Below are 16783 nucleotides of genomic sequence, written 5' to 3' on the forward strand. Positions count from 1 at the left end.
AATTTATGAGCACCTTGTGAGTTAAAGAAGTGTTGATTTGGATACCAGCAAGAAAAACTATCAACAAAGAACAAATAAGAAACTCTATGATTCTGTGTATTGTATGATCACTTTTATTTTCCTCCACAGCCTTTACTTCTGGACGGGTTTAAGTTTGATTTGAGAATATATTGTCTAGTCACTTCCTGTGATCCTCTCAGGATCTTCCTGTTTAAAGATGGTCTGGCACGGTTCGCCACCAACAAGTATAGTGAACCGACCAACAGCAATATTGTAAGTAAAGTGAACTTTCCAATAGCAATATTGTAAGTACAACATGTATACTAGTAACTTCTGTGACATATTATATATTATATAATATATGTGTTTAATACTAATAATATTACTTATATTACATATAAAATGATATACTACTCGTACCAAAAGATCCTCTCTCAACTCTCTTAGTGACTGAGTATTCTCTTGTTCACAGGATAATGTTTTTATGCATTTAACAAATTATGCCATCAACAAGCACAGTTCAGACTTTATCAGAGATGATGAGGCTGGGAGTAAAAGGTAGGTAATATATATATTTGGTTAGGTGACTTAAATGTTTTATTTTTGAGAAATTAGTGTTTGGATTGTTTAAGGTTTATATTTATACATCTTGTAAGACATGTGAGTAGAATCTGATCAATTATAACCAATTCTAGTTTTAGGTTCTATATGACCAGTGTAGAAATTAGCTGTAAAATGTTATATGTAGCTGCCCCAAAGATTTTCACATCACATCTTTCTCCAGTTTGACTGCTGTTTGCTACTTTTCAATCAAATTTGGGATGTAAAATTATCATGATTATCCATTTAATTCAATTCAAATTTCCTTACCAGACGAATTAGTACTGTGGATCGATACATGCGTCAGAAGGGATATGACATTGACAAAATGTGGAATGACATTGATGATGTCATCATAAAGACTCTAATATCCGCCCACTCTGTCCTTAAACACAACTACCGCACATGTTTCCCAAATCACGTGAAAGGAAGTGCCTGCTTCGAGATTCTAGGCTTTGATGTTCTACTGGACAGGAAGCTCAGACCCTCTATACTTGAGGTAAGACATAAGGGAGATAACTTATCATATTTGTAAGGGAGAGAACTCAAATCAGACTTATGAATTAAGTAGCAGATATTATGAGAGAAAGATAATTCATTAGATTGAGAGAAAGTCCAATTGTCTTAAGACGTAGTAAATTTAAAGGTGAAAGAGATGAAGTTTACATAATATGTATTTAAGATCTCCAAAAAGGGACACTTAAATGCTGAATAGTTAAAATTAGCAAAGTTAAAATTTAGCAAAATAATTAATATTTCTTAATGTACTGGTTAATTACAATACATTTAACAATACAAACCTGACATGATAATCTGGCTTTATTTCAGGTGAACCATTCTCCTAGTTTTAACACTGACTCAGAGTTAGACAGGGAAATCAAAGGTGCTTTGGTGTGGGACACACTCAACTTAGTCAATTTTGGTGCTTGTGATCGCCGCAAATGTATTGAGGAAGAAAAACGGCGCATCAAGGAGAGGCTGCTGGGGAGAGGAGCAAAGAAAGAAACCAAGTAAGTAATCACCAAATCATGTAAGTGTGGTATGAGAAAACCAAATTTCAACTAATCTTAAATATGCTTTTTTTGTGTATGAAATGAGTTATTGAATTGGTTTTGTATTTGGAGATGTGAATTGTATGATCGACTGTTACAGAGAAGAGCTGGAGTTGGCTCAGGCTCAATATCTAGAAACATTAGAGAGATACGAGAATGGCCACCTCGGGAACTTCCGACGGATATATCCTGCACCTGGCTGGGAGAAGTATGACAAGTTTTTCCACAGTAGTGGGACACTGTTCCAGGAAACAGCAGCTTTTAAAGCCAGAAGTGAACTAGCCAGGTATGAAACTCAATAAGTGAACTAGCCAGGTATGAAACTCAATAAGTGACCTAGCCAGGTATGAAACTCAATAAGTGATCTAGCCATGCAGGTATAACTCAATAACATCTCTATAGAAGAAATGTATAGTATACAATGTCCTCAAAAAATCCCCGAAGAATCAGCAGGATGTCCTTGATTGTATTTGTATATAAAGTCATTGACTGTATTTGTATATTATAAAGTCATTGTTCAAATGATCAAAGTAGGCTTTACTAGATGTATTGCTTACAAATTCTTCATAAATTGCAGACAACAACGAGATGACATTGCCCGTAAAAAGGAGAAGTTAGAATCCATGTTAAAGGGAAAGAAAGGAAATACAACTGGTTTACGTCCAGAAAGTCCCAATAGTCGGAGAAGAAGAACACTCCGACGAACAACTATGCCATCTCGACGTCTCCTTAGCTCACGTAATAGTCTTGAGGTCAGTTTATTTTAATTAATAAAAATAGGTTCCATAATAGCAGATGTATAGCCTGAAATTTTACTTTGGTGTCCTCAGTCATTAGTTTATGTTCATAAAACAGTTTTCATATGATCAAGTATTGTCATAAGTAGTGCTTATTTACTTAATCAACATCTCAATCATCTTCCGTCAATAGCTGTATTTATATTGGTTAATTATGTCCTATCTACAACCATAGGGTCATCAATCATTGACATTACATCTAATATTGGATAAAGATAGACATTACCTTTACTATTGTATAGACACAACATAGAAGTTAATGGATATGTTACATCACTCATTAGGTGATGGGCAGTGAGTCGTCGCGCCAGGTATACGATGAACCCCTCGATACGTCCAAGCCGATGGACATTTTAGAAGAAGAAGAACTAGAGCGGATCAGTGGTCTGCTGCAGCGTGACAATTTAGTTCGTGGTTTAGGGATCGTGGAACATGTGTACCGTCTGCTTCACTGTACACCCGGCACCATGGGAGTCCTGAAGACGGACGCCCGTGCACTCCCGCCACCACTGGTACGTATCTCTGTATAACAAAATAATGGCCTGCTGTTTATCAAGGGAGTTATCTGCTCTTGTGTGCATGGTTATATGTGTTGTTATTCTCCTGAAGAATGCTTTCTCACAAATTAAAAAAGTTATAATAACCAGGACCTACAGATAAGAGCAGATCACTCTGTGATACAAAAGGTTAAAAACATCAGAGAAAGAACTACATTGAAGAAACAATCAAAGGAGCAAACTTGATTTATATCATCTAGAAAATTAATGTAATATTTTAGAACTTAAACATTCTTATATTAATTAGGTAGAAAGCTTGTTAGCTTGTGGCGATATCAGACATGTACACAATAATTGCAGTTAGATTTATAACGTCCTAGAAAATTAACTTACTCATGCTGCAAACATTTTAGATTGTATGGTATATTTAATTATAGTTTTACAATAAAAGAATTGAGCAGTGTTATTTTTAAGAAATATTTTAAATAAATTTTGAATATTTTTTAAGTTTTAATTAGTTATAATGAGATGCCTAGAGTGATAAATTTACTCCTCTACTATTTTTAAAGCGGCAAAAAAATCGTGATATGTTTGTAATTTGTAAACAACATACCATGATACCGGAACTGGTAATAACTCGAGTGGTAGACTAGATTTCTACACATTGTGACTAGTAGAAATTGTGTTCACTAGTAAGGTAGATGTCTCTTTTGGAGAAGAAACCTCATCCATAATTGGTGACAAATTTTTTTAGTCATTTTTAGTTCTGAAATTTGTGAGTTTACCTCTGTAATAAGTTATCATTACATATCATTATCATATCATTACACTGAACACATTATTTTTGTGTTCACCAGAACTTCTTGTGGTTCATTTTTAGATCACATAATATCAGTTTTATTTTACTAGTCACCTCATCCTGCATCAACTGTGGTCATGTAATAATTCCGACAGTGGCTAATAAAATGATAATTTTAATTAAATTCTTGACAGATTTACATCCATAACCCTTTAGCCACCAGGCCAGATACCCAGGTAAAGAGTTAATGCCCCTGAGCTCTGTACACTATAACACTGAGTTGACAGCTAATCAGACTGATGCATCCTCTCGTCACAGTGTAGATCTATTCAGTTGTAGCAGGTTTTGGTTTACTATAGATATACTTAGCAGTTTTCAGCATGTGTTTGGCATTTATATTGTTTTATGGTAAGTTTAGGAGTAGCTGCTACCAATTTCTGCATTGAAATTTGCTTCAGAAGTTATTTTTTTCTTTTTTTAAGAACTTTATTGGAAACTTTCTAAATAAAATGAACAATTATTTGTTTTGCTATGCAATATGGTATTAATTTTGTATTGAATTGATTATAAATTTCAGTATTTAATATGGGTATATGCATTTTGATGAATGTGATTATTTCAATTTATGATTATACATGTATGACAAAAAATATGAACTGTATGTTTATTTTGTTTTCATTTGTTTTTCTTGAATTTACTATTGGCACCCTTTCAGTCTGTTGTGACCTGCCCTTACCTTTATTAGCACGATTTTCCTGAGTTGTCTACCCTTCCTACAGTTATCTCCCTTCCTTTGCCTTGTTGCACAACTGACTTCTTCACATTGACCACTATTATAAACACCCTGTGATGCTGGGACATTGATAAAATTACTCCTCCACATTATACAAAAGCTTTGAAAGGAAAATGTTTAAGATCATTATAAGTATGGAGGTCATAAACATGCAATCTGGAGAATGTGGGTGTTTCTATAATGGTATACGGTAAATTTGTAAATGCAGAACATGTGTACCCCCCCGTACCTGCAATGTATAGCAATAGTTGTCTTAGGAATTTGATCAAATTGTCCAATTTCTAGATATAGAATTTTTGAAACCATATCTTTTATTACTTGATATGTTTAATTTGTTATTTTACTTATTTAGGATTTTAAGTTATGTAGCAATTCATTATTTAGTAATCATGCTATTTCATTTTGAGAATAGGGGATATGAGTACATAAATCACATAGATAGATTTTGATTTGATGAATTCTGTATTTAACAAATAATGCTATGGAGCATCAACTACCCCTATAGGATCATGAAGTTAATAAATGAATCCAGTCCTCTATTATCTTAAGCACTGTGTAAATATGAACTAGTTTAGTGCCGCATTGTTAGGATTATGTAAAAGATAGGGGAGGGCTGTTTATAATGACTTACACGGTATGTTTAAAGCTCCCTAATGATGTTAGTTTCATAGTAGGAAAGGTAAGTGTTGGATTGAGACTAGAAGTGCAGACTATATATACTATGGGTAACCAGTTCCACAATGGAACCATCTGTACTGCATGCCACTTAATATCTCATTATATATGCTATCATTATTTACTTTTTACATTTAAATCCACTTTTGGTCAACAACTTTTAAAATGAACCTCTTTTGTTTGAATCCATTGATTTCAAAATCACTGCTTTTGAGGTGTATGTTGTTATTTATTATTATATACAACAAGAATTATATGAAAAAAATCTCTGAACTGGAAATATAAGGTTTTATTTTTTTGTTTGTTGTGACATATTTGAAAAATATTCATCCCTTAGAATTTATTTAAGCTTAAAACAATGCCTCTTAGCATAGATTGGTACTGATTGGGTGGAATTTTATAGCTAGCTCGTATCTGCTGAGAGGAACAGAACTCTTATTAATTAAAATATCTAAAATATCTGTAATCTTTTAATTTTTATTTTGACAGATTACAAAACACTTGTTATTCATGAGAAACAGATCACCAGGTTATAAACAGAAAAAATTCCCGACTTATTATTTTCCTTATGGCGGATACAAGGTAGCATTGTCTAACAGAATTACACCCAGTCAGTAGCATGGAGCCCCATTAATTTCTCAGCCTTACTTATGTAATAGCATTCTAATTGCCTTTACTGATCGTCCTTGACTCAATTAAATTAATAGTAATATTGAATATTTAGTTATATAAAAAATATATAAAATGTCAAAATAAAAAATGGTGAATTCTTTGTCTATTAGACCAAATTGCCACTGTATATGGCTTTGCATAAATACATTTTCTGATTTTTTTAATTAATTTTTTTTTTGGGGGGGGGCGCAGGATTTAGGAAGGGGGTCTTTAAGCACTGGTTTGCTATCAGGAATTTGTAACTAAGGATTCAATGCTCTTGTGCTTTTTAAGCTGATCCCAACCCAGTATTTACTTTATTCAAGTACAGTTTCAGAATTAATTTTCAAAGAGTACTGTTAGAAGATATTCATCTGTAATTAACATTTTTGAAAGTCTGAAGACTGATAGAAAAAATACCATAAAGTATTAATATCATAGTATAAATTACTGTTTGAAGATTGAGAGACATTTTAAGGGCAAGGAACCAAAAGACAAAGCCCAGGTAAAGTGATAGTAAAGTGTATGTGTAATATATAGACAGGGTTGGTAATAATGGAGGAGGTAGATCAGGCCATTATATAATGATTAAATGTGGTTACAGGTGAGATGTGTAAAAATATAACACCAATATTATCAAGTATACCTTTTTTAATTTTGATCATGATATGTGCATGATTATGTAAAATGCTTCAAGTTTGTGGAAGGTCTGCTTCTGGTCAGTAGTTAGTAAGACAGTCTGAGAAATACTGGCATTACTAATTGTAATTAGTAGATCGTTAATTAATAAGGACTTTAGTTGTCTGATCTATGATTGTGCTTTATAAGCTTCAATAATTTATAACATATTAGTTCTGGTTTAAGCAAGTACAGACTGTATTTATCTGAAAGTCTGTTGTTAAACTACATTTAGTTTCTTAAAAAACTATTACTATTTAAAAAGTTCTACCCAAAAAGCACTCTATGTCTATGTACTCCAAGAAGGTTTTGTCTACTTGAATTGTTGTTAATATGTCATTTAATTATCCTCACTTCAACATTGTTTAATTGTTTTGACCCTAAGTGTAAATTTTTAGCAGTGGCCCCTGGATGCTTATTGGGTTAGCTATGTTAAACAGTGTAAGCCTAGTGACTTGTAGATCTAGCAATGCTGTGGTATACTGAATCATTACTAATCTCATAACTACACTATAACAGAAACAAATAATCATAAACATAATCTTTTTAATGTCTTTAATATTGATTTAAACATATTTTATTGCAAATGTGCAATGGGATTGGGCACAAGTTATACAACTTATATAAAGCCCGTTCCCGTCTTTAATATTCAATACAATTACACTTTTTTCACTTTGATTTAGAGTAAACAGAAGGAAAATATAAAGAAATGTAAATTGAATGGAAAAAAATAGAATTATTATAGAAGACAAATCTATAAATCTACCTTTTGTAAAGTTTGTGTTATTTGTGTTGAGATGTGATTTGTAATGATGATTATTTGTTTGTTATCTATCATTAACAAATCTTTCTGTTTCTCTTATTACTACTATTAGTCTTAATTATTCTAGTTTAGTCAAGAAATATTTATCATTTTACCAAAAACTGCTGGAAAATAGTTATAAAAAAATTGAAAAACAGTATAGGAAAAATTAGATAAAAGTTTAGGAAAAAATCATTTGAGGTTATTTTGTGCATACTGCATTGTAAGATAATGGCGATGTACTAGTGATGTTCACATAGCATTATTATAGTGTTTTATCTAACTATTTTGTCTTTATACCAATGTGTTGGATTTATTGTGGAAGAGAAACATAATGAAGAAACAGGTATTGATTGTAAATCATTTTAAAATTATCAACAACAAATGACAAAAACTTACTTACTCCTAGGAGTAGATGAGGAGTTTAGGTGTGTACATTGTAGTTGTAGAGGCGTCTCTAGTCCATCTGTTTAGTGATCTGTCTTTATCTTGTTCCCTCTTTCTCTCTCTCTTGGCACCTGCGCAGGACAATCAGCGATGGCTGTGCTCTAGTAGAAACACCGAGTCTTGCCTAATGGGGCGCCAAGCTCCTGTACGTATAAAGGACCGCCAGTATTATAAAAAGCTGCTGGATAGGTATTTTGGACACAACCATGCTCTTGCAAATGAGGTCTCCACAAAGGGAGACAAACGAGGCAAGCAACCTAAACCTGCAAACAACCATGCCAATTGTACGTCTAACTATCATGGCAATGTATTCTGTCAGACACGTGAAGATACTCGACAGTTTCCACAAGTTAGGCTCTCGTACAGCACCAGTGACCGCAAGGTGGTCCTAATGCACCAACCTTTTGTCAACGGTGACGAGTGTGAGGGCGAACAGCTCGATGACGATGAGGTTGGTAGCCACAGTAAATGGCAGTGTGGCGCAGACTTGCTGTGATATCCTAACCACTGACTGATCTGACTGTGTTGCGTGCTATATACAAATAATGACCGTTTGGTTTGATTGCAGTACGTTACGGCTGATGTTTAGTTTTAAATGCATGATGCATGCTGTAATACAACCTTGACATACCCCTTTACCAAGCTGTGGAATGATGTGTCCGATTTCAAGCTATATATCCATGCCATCTTTTACTTTAACAGCTCTGCCTCATTACCATTCTCTCATGTAGTGTAGCCATTGCTTTCATTAGAAAAATGGTCCTACACTATTTCTACAAAGGAAGAAAGCCCGTCCATACTTGATCCTAATCCACTTTCAACCTGTTTTCATGACATTTATGAAACAGAATCTTCAGATAAAATCATTTGCATGCTAACATAGACACACATTTTTGCATCCTTTTTAACATATAGGAGTACAAATAACAAAATGACTCTTAAATGTCAATACATAAATTTGCTGTTGACCGCATATTCTAAATTTTGTTAGATGCTCCACTGCCGACAGAGCATAAACGATAGTCATTATTTTACCAATAATTTGTGCTTGATTGTATATATATATATATATCTAATTACACAAAAAAAATGATAAAATATAATTTATTTTGCTCTTGGTGCAGGCGCAACCAGTACTTCACTCCATATAGGACACACTGCCAAGGATTTTTTCGGGATGCAATTAATTATATTTTTATATTTTTATCTTCAAATAAACTTTTCTATGGTGGTAATAGTGTAAAGTATGTAACTTTTGTAACTGAAGAAAAATACTAAATCGTCCGCTCCTGTTTTTGACAGAATAAAAAATACCATCTGTCAGCGACGGAGCATCTTTAAGAAAGAAAAGAGGTTAAAATTAAAACAATAAATATGTAATAGTTTCTGCCAGCATCCATATGTTGGACATGCATGGTTACCATTTTTGTTTTATTTTTATTCAGTTTTATTTACTTTTTTTGTCTAAATCCTATTACCGCTTATTTGCCATGATCATACACAGTACTAATTGCAATAATTCTTACATACAAATGGCCACTTGATTGACTGCCTTTCCTCCAGGATCATTGTTTGGTCTTTTTTGTGTTGAGTTGCCTGCCCATGACAGCAGGTGTCATCTATCATAGACGACTAGAGACTACCCAGAGAACTCTTCATAACATTGTAATTATCGTGTGGTTTCACTGTTATCAGTTTTACGTAGCTTTTGCTAGATAGAAAAAATTGTCAAATCAATGCTTTCTTAACAAAATTGTAATCGTGTCTTATATTTTTGTTTGCTCTAATTTTTTAACTTTGGTTTATTTTTTGCGTATTTGAAGAGAAACTTGAAGTATTTTACATGTTTTATTTAAGCTTTTAAAAAATTATGTACTGGCTGTATATATATTATTAACTGCCATTGTTTTATTGAACAAAGAATCAATAAGAAAATATATGTGTTTTTCTTAAATTATTTTCCTATCACTGGTAACATTAAAAACATTCAATACATATATATAATTTTAAACATGAAAATGAATTACTAATAGATTTAAAAGATATTGAAACTAGAACTATACAACTATTGCTATGATTTGATGCATGTTCCTGAACCACTTTCATGCTTTTACTAATGCAGCACAGTTTTCTGAATGACCACTTTTGGTATGAGGATTACAAAGCTATTTGATTATAAATAGAAATGGACAAGATTTCAATGATTTGTTATTCATTGTATTCCTGTATTGTGAAACTAATTTCCATTACCAGATAAAGTTTGATTTTATGATAATTGAGAAGTTGAAATAGGTATCAGCTGTAGACGTACTGTATCAGATTTTATACTTACTGTTCATCATTAATCAGTTACTGATCCTGTTTAACCATTTATTATTTACCATAGATCGTTATTTATAACCTGGAAATTTCTCACATTTTAAGAAAATAATGGTGGGTTAGAAATAGCTCCATATGTCCTCTATGTCTGGGAATTATAGTAGCAAACATTTTTTTAAATCCATTTGTCACTGAAGAGTCCAACTGAAGGACCCAATAAAGTGCATGCTTATGACATGGCTGAAGTTCGTGAAGTTCGTGAAATGTTGATAATAAGTACAAATCGTTTTCTTCCCCACCATTTTCATTCTTTTTGCTGTTATTATTTGTTTCTGTCATTGGGAAGTAATTGCTATGTCATTGGCTTACTGTACAATTGAATTTCTCATCTCATCCCTCCGCTAATGACGTAACAATCAATATCATTAGGGGGAGATAACTTTGAACCAGACTGAGAATGGTTAGATTAATCATTGACAGATGTGGAATTTTCTGGGAGGTTGTTGTTAGTGGGTTGTTAAACCTAGCTGTTCGTAAAAACTAGACTATATTAATATGCAGTTAATATTCCTTAAATATTTGAATATATATTTAATCAGATAATTATCGTGAAAATATAATGAGTTTCTATATGTGATTTGGACCTCTTGATATGGTCGTTAGTTTGCAAGTGGTAGCTAAGATTGCTTGAACAGCCAGGTGTATACTAGTTTATAACAACACAGACTGACAGCACTAATAAAGGTTTTGCTACTAACCCCATATCTTAGATTCTAAAGAAGACCGTTAAGTTTCCTACATGTAGTAACCCTGGGCTTGTTTACTGTTTTTCCCTTTGTTTCAGAGTGATCGTGACCCTCACAGGAGCCACCATCACCACCCCACTCATTCCCTTAACACTGTACATAGCTCTAACACCAGTAGTTACGCCTGTATGCTTACCTCTGTTGCACTGAACCCCTGTAACATGTCCTCCACCAGTCAGATCACCCATGTATCCCAGCCCTATATCCCCAACCCTTCCAGCCTCTCCTCCACCCACCTCACTCCCATCCCGCCTGGTTACAGGCCTAAGGGAGACAACTCCAATACTATTAGTTATACTCGTATAGTGCCATTTTCACAATCATCTTTGTCCTCCACAATGCAGCCTAGCTATGGCTCGTCCGGCCGAAGTACCACCTGGCAGGGGAAATCAGGCAGCCTGGGTAGCCTTAACGAGAAGACCGTGCCATCCTATCAGGTAAACCCTAGGTCGGCTGTCGTCATCGTCGGCCGTCATCTTCACAGTTCGTAGTTAGCACACTCTGTTTTGGTGGATAGCTACTGGGAGTCGGTATATAATGTTCAGGGTACTAATTAACAACAGAAATGATACATTAGTAAAATGATTATAAATGAATGTTAAATCATCATCAATGAGTAATATATGTTGTTTTCTATAAATTCTATAAAAGTTATGGTGAAGGGGGTTAAAGAATTAACATTGTCCCTGAGGTTTCTTGTGTAGATATAATCTAAGTATAGACTGTGGTTATGGGGTATCAGTCATATTAATAGTATGTCACCTTATTACAATGAGGACAACTCGTATTCCTAACTATTATAATACTTCTAGCCATTTGTTGTCATTTATTCCTACAAGAGTAAATCAAACATCATCAGCTTTAAAACAATCCCTTGTGACTATTAGTAGCATTCGATGACCATCTACAAATGGTTAGCTGATCTAGACTAATTGGTATTTAAAGTTGAGTGACAGGAAATTAGTGAATCTTAAGTGCTATATACTAGTACATATATAGAGAGAGGTAGGATAAAAAGGTAAAGACATCACAACATAAGTTGGGTTTTAAGAATAGTGATTTTCTCTAAAATGGTTAATGAATGACTATACATGAGCTTTGAATCAAAGTCCAGTCCTTCCCTTTAGCGTCCCTGCTTTCACACACTAAATGCGGTAAGTGGTTCCTGTTTATAGCACATCCAATGCTGTTGTTTTACAGTTGAACGTTTGAAGTTGAAACTGTTCTTTTTTGTTGAATTTATTGAACTAATGTATAATTCCAAAGGCCCTGCATTGGTACTAATATCTGTTTATTTGTGCACTTTAAAATATTTGTTGATTTTATACGATATATTCAGTGATGAGTTACCAACATGCTTATTTACATTTTATAGTAAAATTATATGCTATCAAAATGCAGAATAATAATTGAATAAAGAAATATGCTATTTAATGCTTTTTGTTAAATTTGAATAAAATTATAACAACTGCATGTTGAATAATCATGAAGTAATTATGGAATTAAACTCACAACTTTTTGTTTTTGTTTTATGAAAAAGCACAAGAAATTAGATATTAAAAATGTCTCAATTTGCTTCTGTTGATTTGAAGCAATTCTTGGAATGGATTCCAGATTCGATATTAGTACAATGATTATTTAAAACAAAATTGATTCTACCTTACAACAGAGGAACAAGTTTGTGAGGAAGCCCCTGGGTGGATCTAATAGGTCTGCTGGAGGGACGGCCATCATCCCGGAGACGGAGTACCGTAACAACATGTCACATCTGATGGATACAGAAGCTGAGAGGGCAAGGCTGCTGGCAAAAAATGGATACACAACGAGCGGAGAATGGCGTTCCGACACCACCACTCCTAGTGCCACACAGAAACAACGTACACTTAGTGCGCATGGTCAGCGCAAAGAAGGTATGTATGATCAGTTTGTCCATTCATATTCATAGATTAGTTAAGTAAATAAAATCTTCAATGAAACTGTTATAACGATGCATCTGGAAGTTATAACTGACATTTGATTGTTGATCTTTATACGAGATTATGAGTTATAACGTTTGATGCTGAAATGAATTTTTTATCAGATTACAGTGGTTCACTAGGTAAATAGGAATTCTCTTTACTAGATATCCAATAACATAATCATACAGTGTCTCACAATATACTTAAGGATATATGCTCACTGTCAAATCTCCTTTACTGAAGAGTTCTTCACAAGCAAGCCGGTAAGACTGTTTGATGGTTAGTGGTCGTGGGGTTTTATCAAAATGTACCGAAGATATTTGTCTTTTAATGATTTTGTGAGAATTCTAACAAGTATATTAAACGTGACAATTTTGAGGGAATCAGTAGTGAAAGTTATATGTATCGGAGTCATAGGATCTACCACAAAACAAGAAATGTAATGTACAACTAACTTTCTTCAATAAACATTCACTTCAAATGAGGGAACTCTAACATTGTTTTGATAATTCTAACGTTTGAAACATGAACTCTGAAAAAAGTTTAGATCGTCAGACAGCATACATCCTTAAATATGAGAATGACATTGTTCGTTTGCCTGACATCAGAATTAGGATTAAGAGTTGATATTTTGCTCAGTGTGGACTTCATGTTGATCTAACAGTACATTTTCAATTACTTGGTAAATGAAATTTTCCATTCAAGCAAGATTTTTGTCACCAGTTCTACTTTTGGAGATTTCATTTTTGGAATTTATTTCTTTTTTTAGCATGGACAAAATATAAAACTCCAATTCAACTGAATTTTTAATTAGTTACTGTGAAAATGTTTATGTAGCATGAAAAATGAGGAAAGGAATGAGTGAAATTGGCCCAGAGTAAAATAGCTGACAAATCTGCCCATGAAAAAATCGAACTACACTATCATACTTTCTATATGACGTAACTACATATCAAGAGCAGTCTTAGGAATATACAAAAACATTTTTATCAATATCAAAACAGATTAAACCAAAAACGTAAATTATGTAGTAGTTTACAGAATTTATATTTATTCTATAGGACATCCTTTGGAATACTATGTAGCAATTTCATTGTTTTTATTATCTGATTTTCTGCTTTTGAAACTCTGATATGACTTTTCAAAGAACTCATTAATTAAAAATCCTGTCGGCAGACTGCAACACTGTTAGAAATTGTATAAAAACAGTTAAGTTATGGTGATATCAAAAGAACCGTACAAATAATGGCATCTTTCATTTTCTTCTTGCATGGAATTATAAAACAGCACCAGTAAGTTGTCATACTGTCAAACTGATAATGGTGGCCTGGTTAGATACTAGTGTATACAATTTCCTGTTGTGCCTTTCATTTCATTATATTGGATGCCTTCCCAATTATTCTTTGCAAAACTGTTTGTTGGTTTTTTATGTGGATGTGGTAAGCTGCAAGTGGTTCATGCATCTTTCATTAAGGCAAACGATTTAAAAATAATACCAATACTTTTCAGTACTATTTTCACGATGTAGACTTTTGGAAGAAAACTGCGTTTTTTCTAGAATGATCTGCTGTTTAGAGTAAAATGAGATTTGAAAAAAGATTACAGATTTATTATGTGAAAACTACCCAGTAAAAAACCTTGCTGAATTTAACAAAGTAATGTAGACTATATTGATGATCACTGGCAGCTTGTGTGGCCTGTTAAACAGGAGCTATCGAGTATTTAGTGAGGACAAACTATTTCTTTTCTTCTTCTGTTCCCCAAAGCTTTCATTAGCAGCCTAAATATGTTGGCGGGTGTACTGGGTACGGTAGGAGTTTATCATGTAACCTTGTATGTGACAGGTGTAGGTTTCTCTATTGGTAAACAGCGATCCTGTACCAATGGTTTGGCTTTGATGTTTGTGTGTGTCTAACCTGTTTTGGGAAAAATGTGCAAGATCCCCAGTGACCAGATTTAGTTATGGCAAAAATGTAACTTGATAAAATAAATCTTTTGTTTTAGGTTGACTGAATGCTAATGTTATATTTGAAACAACAAACAAATTTGTTTTGTTTTATCATTATTCTTTGAAAGCAAATATGCAGTTTTATTACATAGACAATATTCCCTGTACAATTGAGGGTTTGTTTAGGTGTACGCTTAACTTATATTTCTATTGGTTATCTTGATATTTGATTTACAGGTCAGGTCAATTGATTATTAAGAGGGTAATATAGATATTTTATCCAAGAGATAAAACGAGATTGCGGTGTTATACAAAGCACGATCTCGTTTTCAACTTTGTGATAAGTATTTGTTTACTTTGATGATTTCCAAATTTATATGGAATTACACCATTAATGATGATGTATTTCCTGTCAGCTTTCAGTTCCATCTACTCAAATCGCACCGTGTGGCAGTATCACCTAGGTATATGGCTGCAATTTACTTTGCCTACATTGTTTTACCTGCATGTTCAGTTTTATTTCAGTAATTTTAGCTCACCCTGTGGTGTACCTGGGGACAAATGTTTAGCATTTGTCTCCGGTATATCTAAGCTTTAGCTCCCATCCACCGATATCATAATCTCATAGTCCAATTATGTATAGATGTATATGCCAGTTCCATCTTTTTCCAACATTTTGCCTTTTAGGAACAGGTAGCTCTTCACATAGTGTCATGAGTTGTTTCACTTTTAAGCATTTGTATATATCTGATTATGTCCTTTTGTTTCTCTTCTGATGTCAATGCTTATTGTATTACTTTGTTAGCTGTTGATCAATGCCGTTTTAAATTTATTTATTAAGCTTTTCAAGCTTTTATTACTTCATTTGTTCTCACTTTTTAATTGTCATTTATCAATAATATTGGTGAAAATAAATTGTTTAGTTATTGTGATAAAATAATCTAATTAAATCGAAAACGATGTTTTCGAAAGGGAAAAGAGAGGCAACTCATGCAAAAATGTTTTAGATGTAGATATTCATAATTATACAATTCCTTACAAAGTTAGTTTCTTTAGCTTCTTTATCAAAAATGTTTTAGATGTAGATATTCATAATTATACAATTCCTTACAAAGTTAGTATCAACTGTAATGAAAAACCGTTTCACATATTTCATACTTGTCGAGTACCTACAAAAATTCAAAATGTTCAAAATAAGTTAATTAGGGGGAGGTGTAAACAGTTTATTTCTGTAGCTGTTTGTTAATTCACCTACTTCCCCGTCTCTCACACTATCTCTTATAAGGAAAATTCAACATGCATGTATCTGCAATCGGGTAAAAGTGCAGATCTTCAAAGCTTATAACGTGCTGTAGTACAGAAGACATGTAATAAATCGATCTACTCATAGTAATTGATTGTTTCACGCGATAAATTAAATATATCTCATATTATTGTTAACCTCCTAATTTGTTGAATATACGACATACTTATCCTGATATTGTTGATCTGATAAGCGTTTAAGTATGATGTTAAGTTAGTAAAGCAAGTCCTGATAATGTTGATCTGCTATATGTTGATCCTACAGAAAGTGTCCCATTGGACACGCCAAACAAGGGCCCTAAATCCGCTGAATCATCCGGAGTCAGTAAGTACAAAGTGTACCTACGTGTCTGTGGAGAGAACCAAAGCCCTAAATGCCTAGACCTTCTAGGTGTGCTTCCCACTGACCCTTGCCGATGTGCACGCTATGGTGGAAGGCTTGCTTATGTCGATCGTAAAAGTTCAATGTAACCCTAATTCCTAATGTGCCCAGCCAATTGTCTTACATCATCTAATAACAAAATAGCGATATTTTTCTCTAAAACACTAGATATTTAGTACTCCAATGTAATGCTAGGAGTGTATATATGGATACATTACTTCGGAGACTTCTCAGGCACCTTCACTCACCCCGCCATCTCAACCGGAAGTCCTAGTTT

The 16783-nt window shown here is 33.5% G+C and overlaps 1 protein-coding gene across 10 annotated transcripts in view; it reads left to right on the plus strand.

Annotated features, from left to right (window-relative positions):
- The window catches only part of LOC138332867 (tubulin polyglutamylase ttll6-like), a 47594-nt gene that overhangs the window by 24866 nt on the left and 5945 nt on the right, over window positions 1–16783 (plus strand). The window contains exons 8-22 of one of the 10 annotated variants that reach the window (XM_069280840.1): window positions 130–273; window positions 473–558; window positions 874–1099; window positions 1429–1610; window positions 1753–1938; window positions 2230–2404; window positions 2734–2961; window positions 6325–6369; window positions 7871–8242; window positions 11261–11353; window positions 12044–12070; window positions 12586–12826; window positions 12997–13014; window positions 15239–15286; window positions 16390–16449. In XM_069280840.1, coding sequence (XP_069136941.1) covers window positions 130–273; window positions 473–558; window positions 874–1099; window positions 1429–1610; window positions 1753–1938; window positions 2230–2404; window positions 2734–2961; window positions 6325–6369; window positions 7871–8242; window positions 11261–11353; window positions 12044–12070; window positions 12586–12826; window positions 12997–13014; window positions 15239–15286; window positions 16390–16449 — 2131 coding nt within the window. Of the gene's footprint in view, window positions 1–129; window positions 274–472; window positions 559–873; window positions 1100–1428; window positions 1611–1752; window positions 1939–2229; window positions 2405–2733; window positions 2962–3939; window positions 3982–5184; window positions 5218–6324; window positions 6370–7870; window positions 8243–11260; window positions 11354–12043; window positions 12071–12585; window positions 12827–12996; window positions 13015–15238; window positions 15287–16389; window positions 16450–16783 lie in introns of all 10 variants that reach the window. The other 9 variants (XM_069280841.1, XM_069280845.1, XM_069280846.1 and 6 more) reach the window with 9 other exon arrangements.

The sequence above is a fragment of the Argopecten irradians genome, chromosome 10 (assembly GCF_041381155.1).
Source record: "Argopecten irradians isolate NY chromosome 10, Ai_NY, whole genome shotgun sequence".
Taxonomy (NCBI): Eukaryota; Metazoa; Mollusca; class Bivalvia; order Pectinida; family Pectinidae; genus Argopecten; species Argopecten irradians.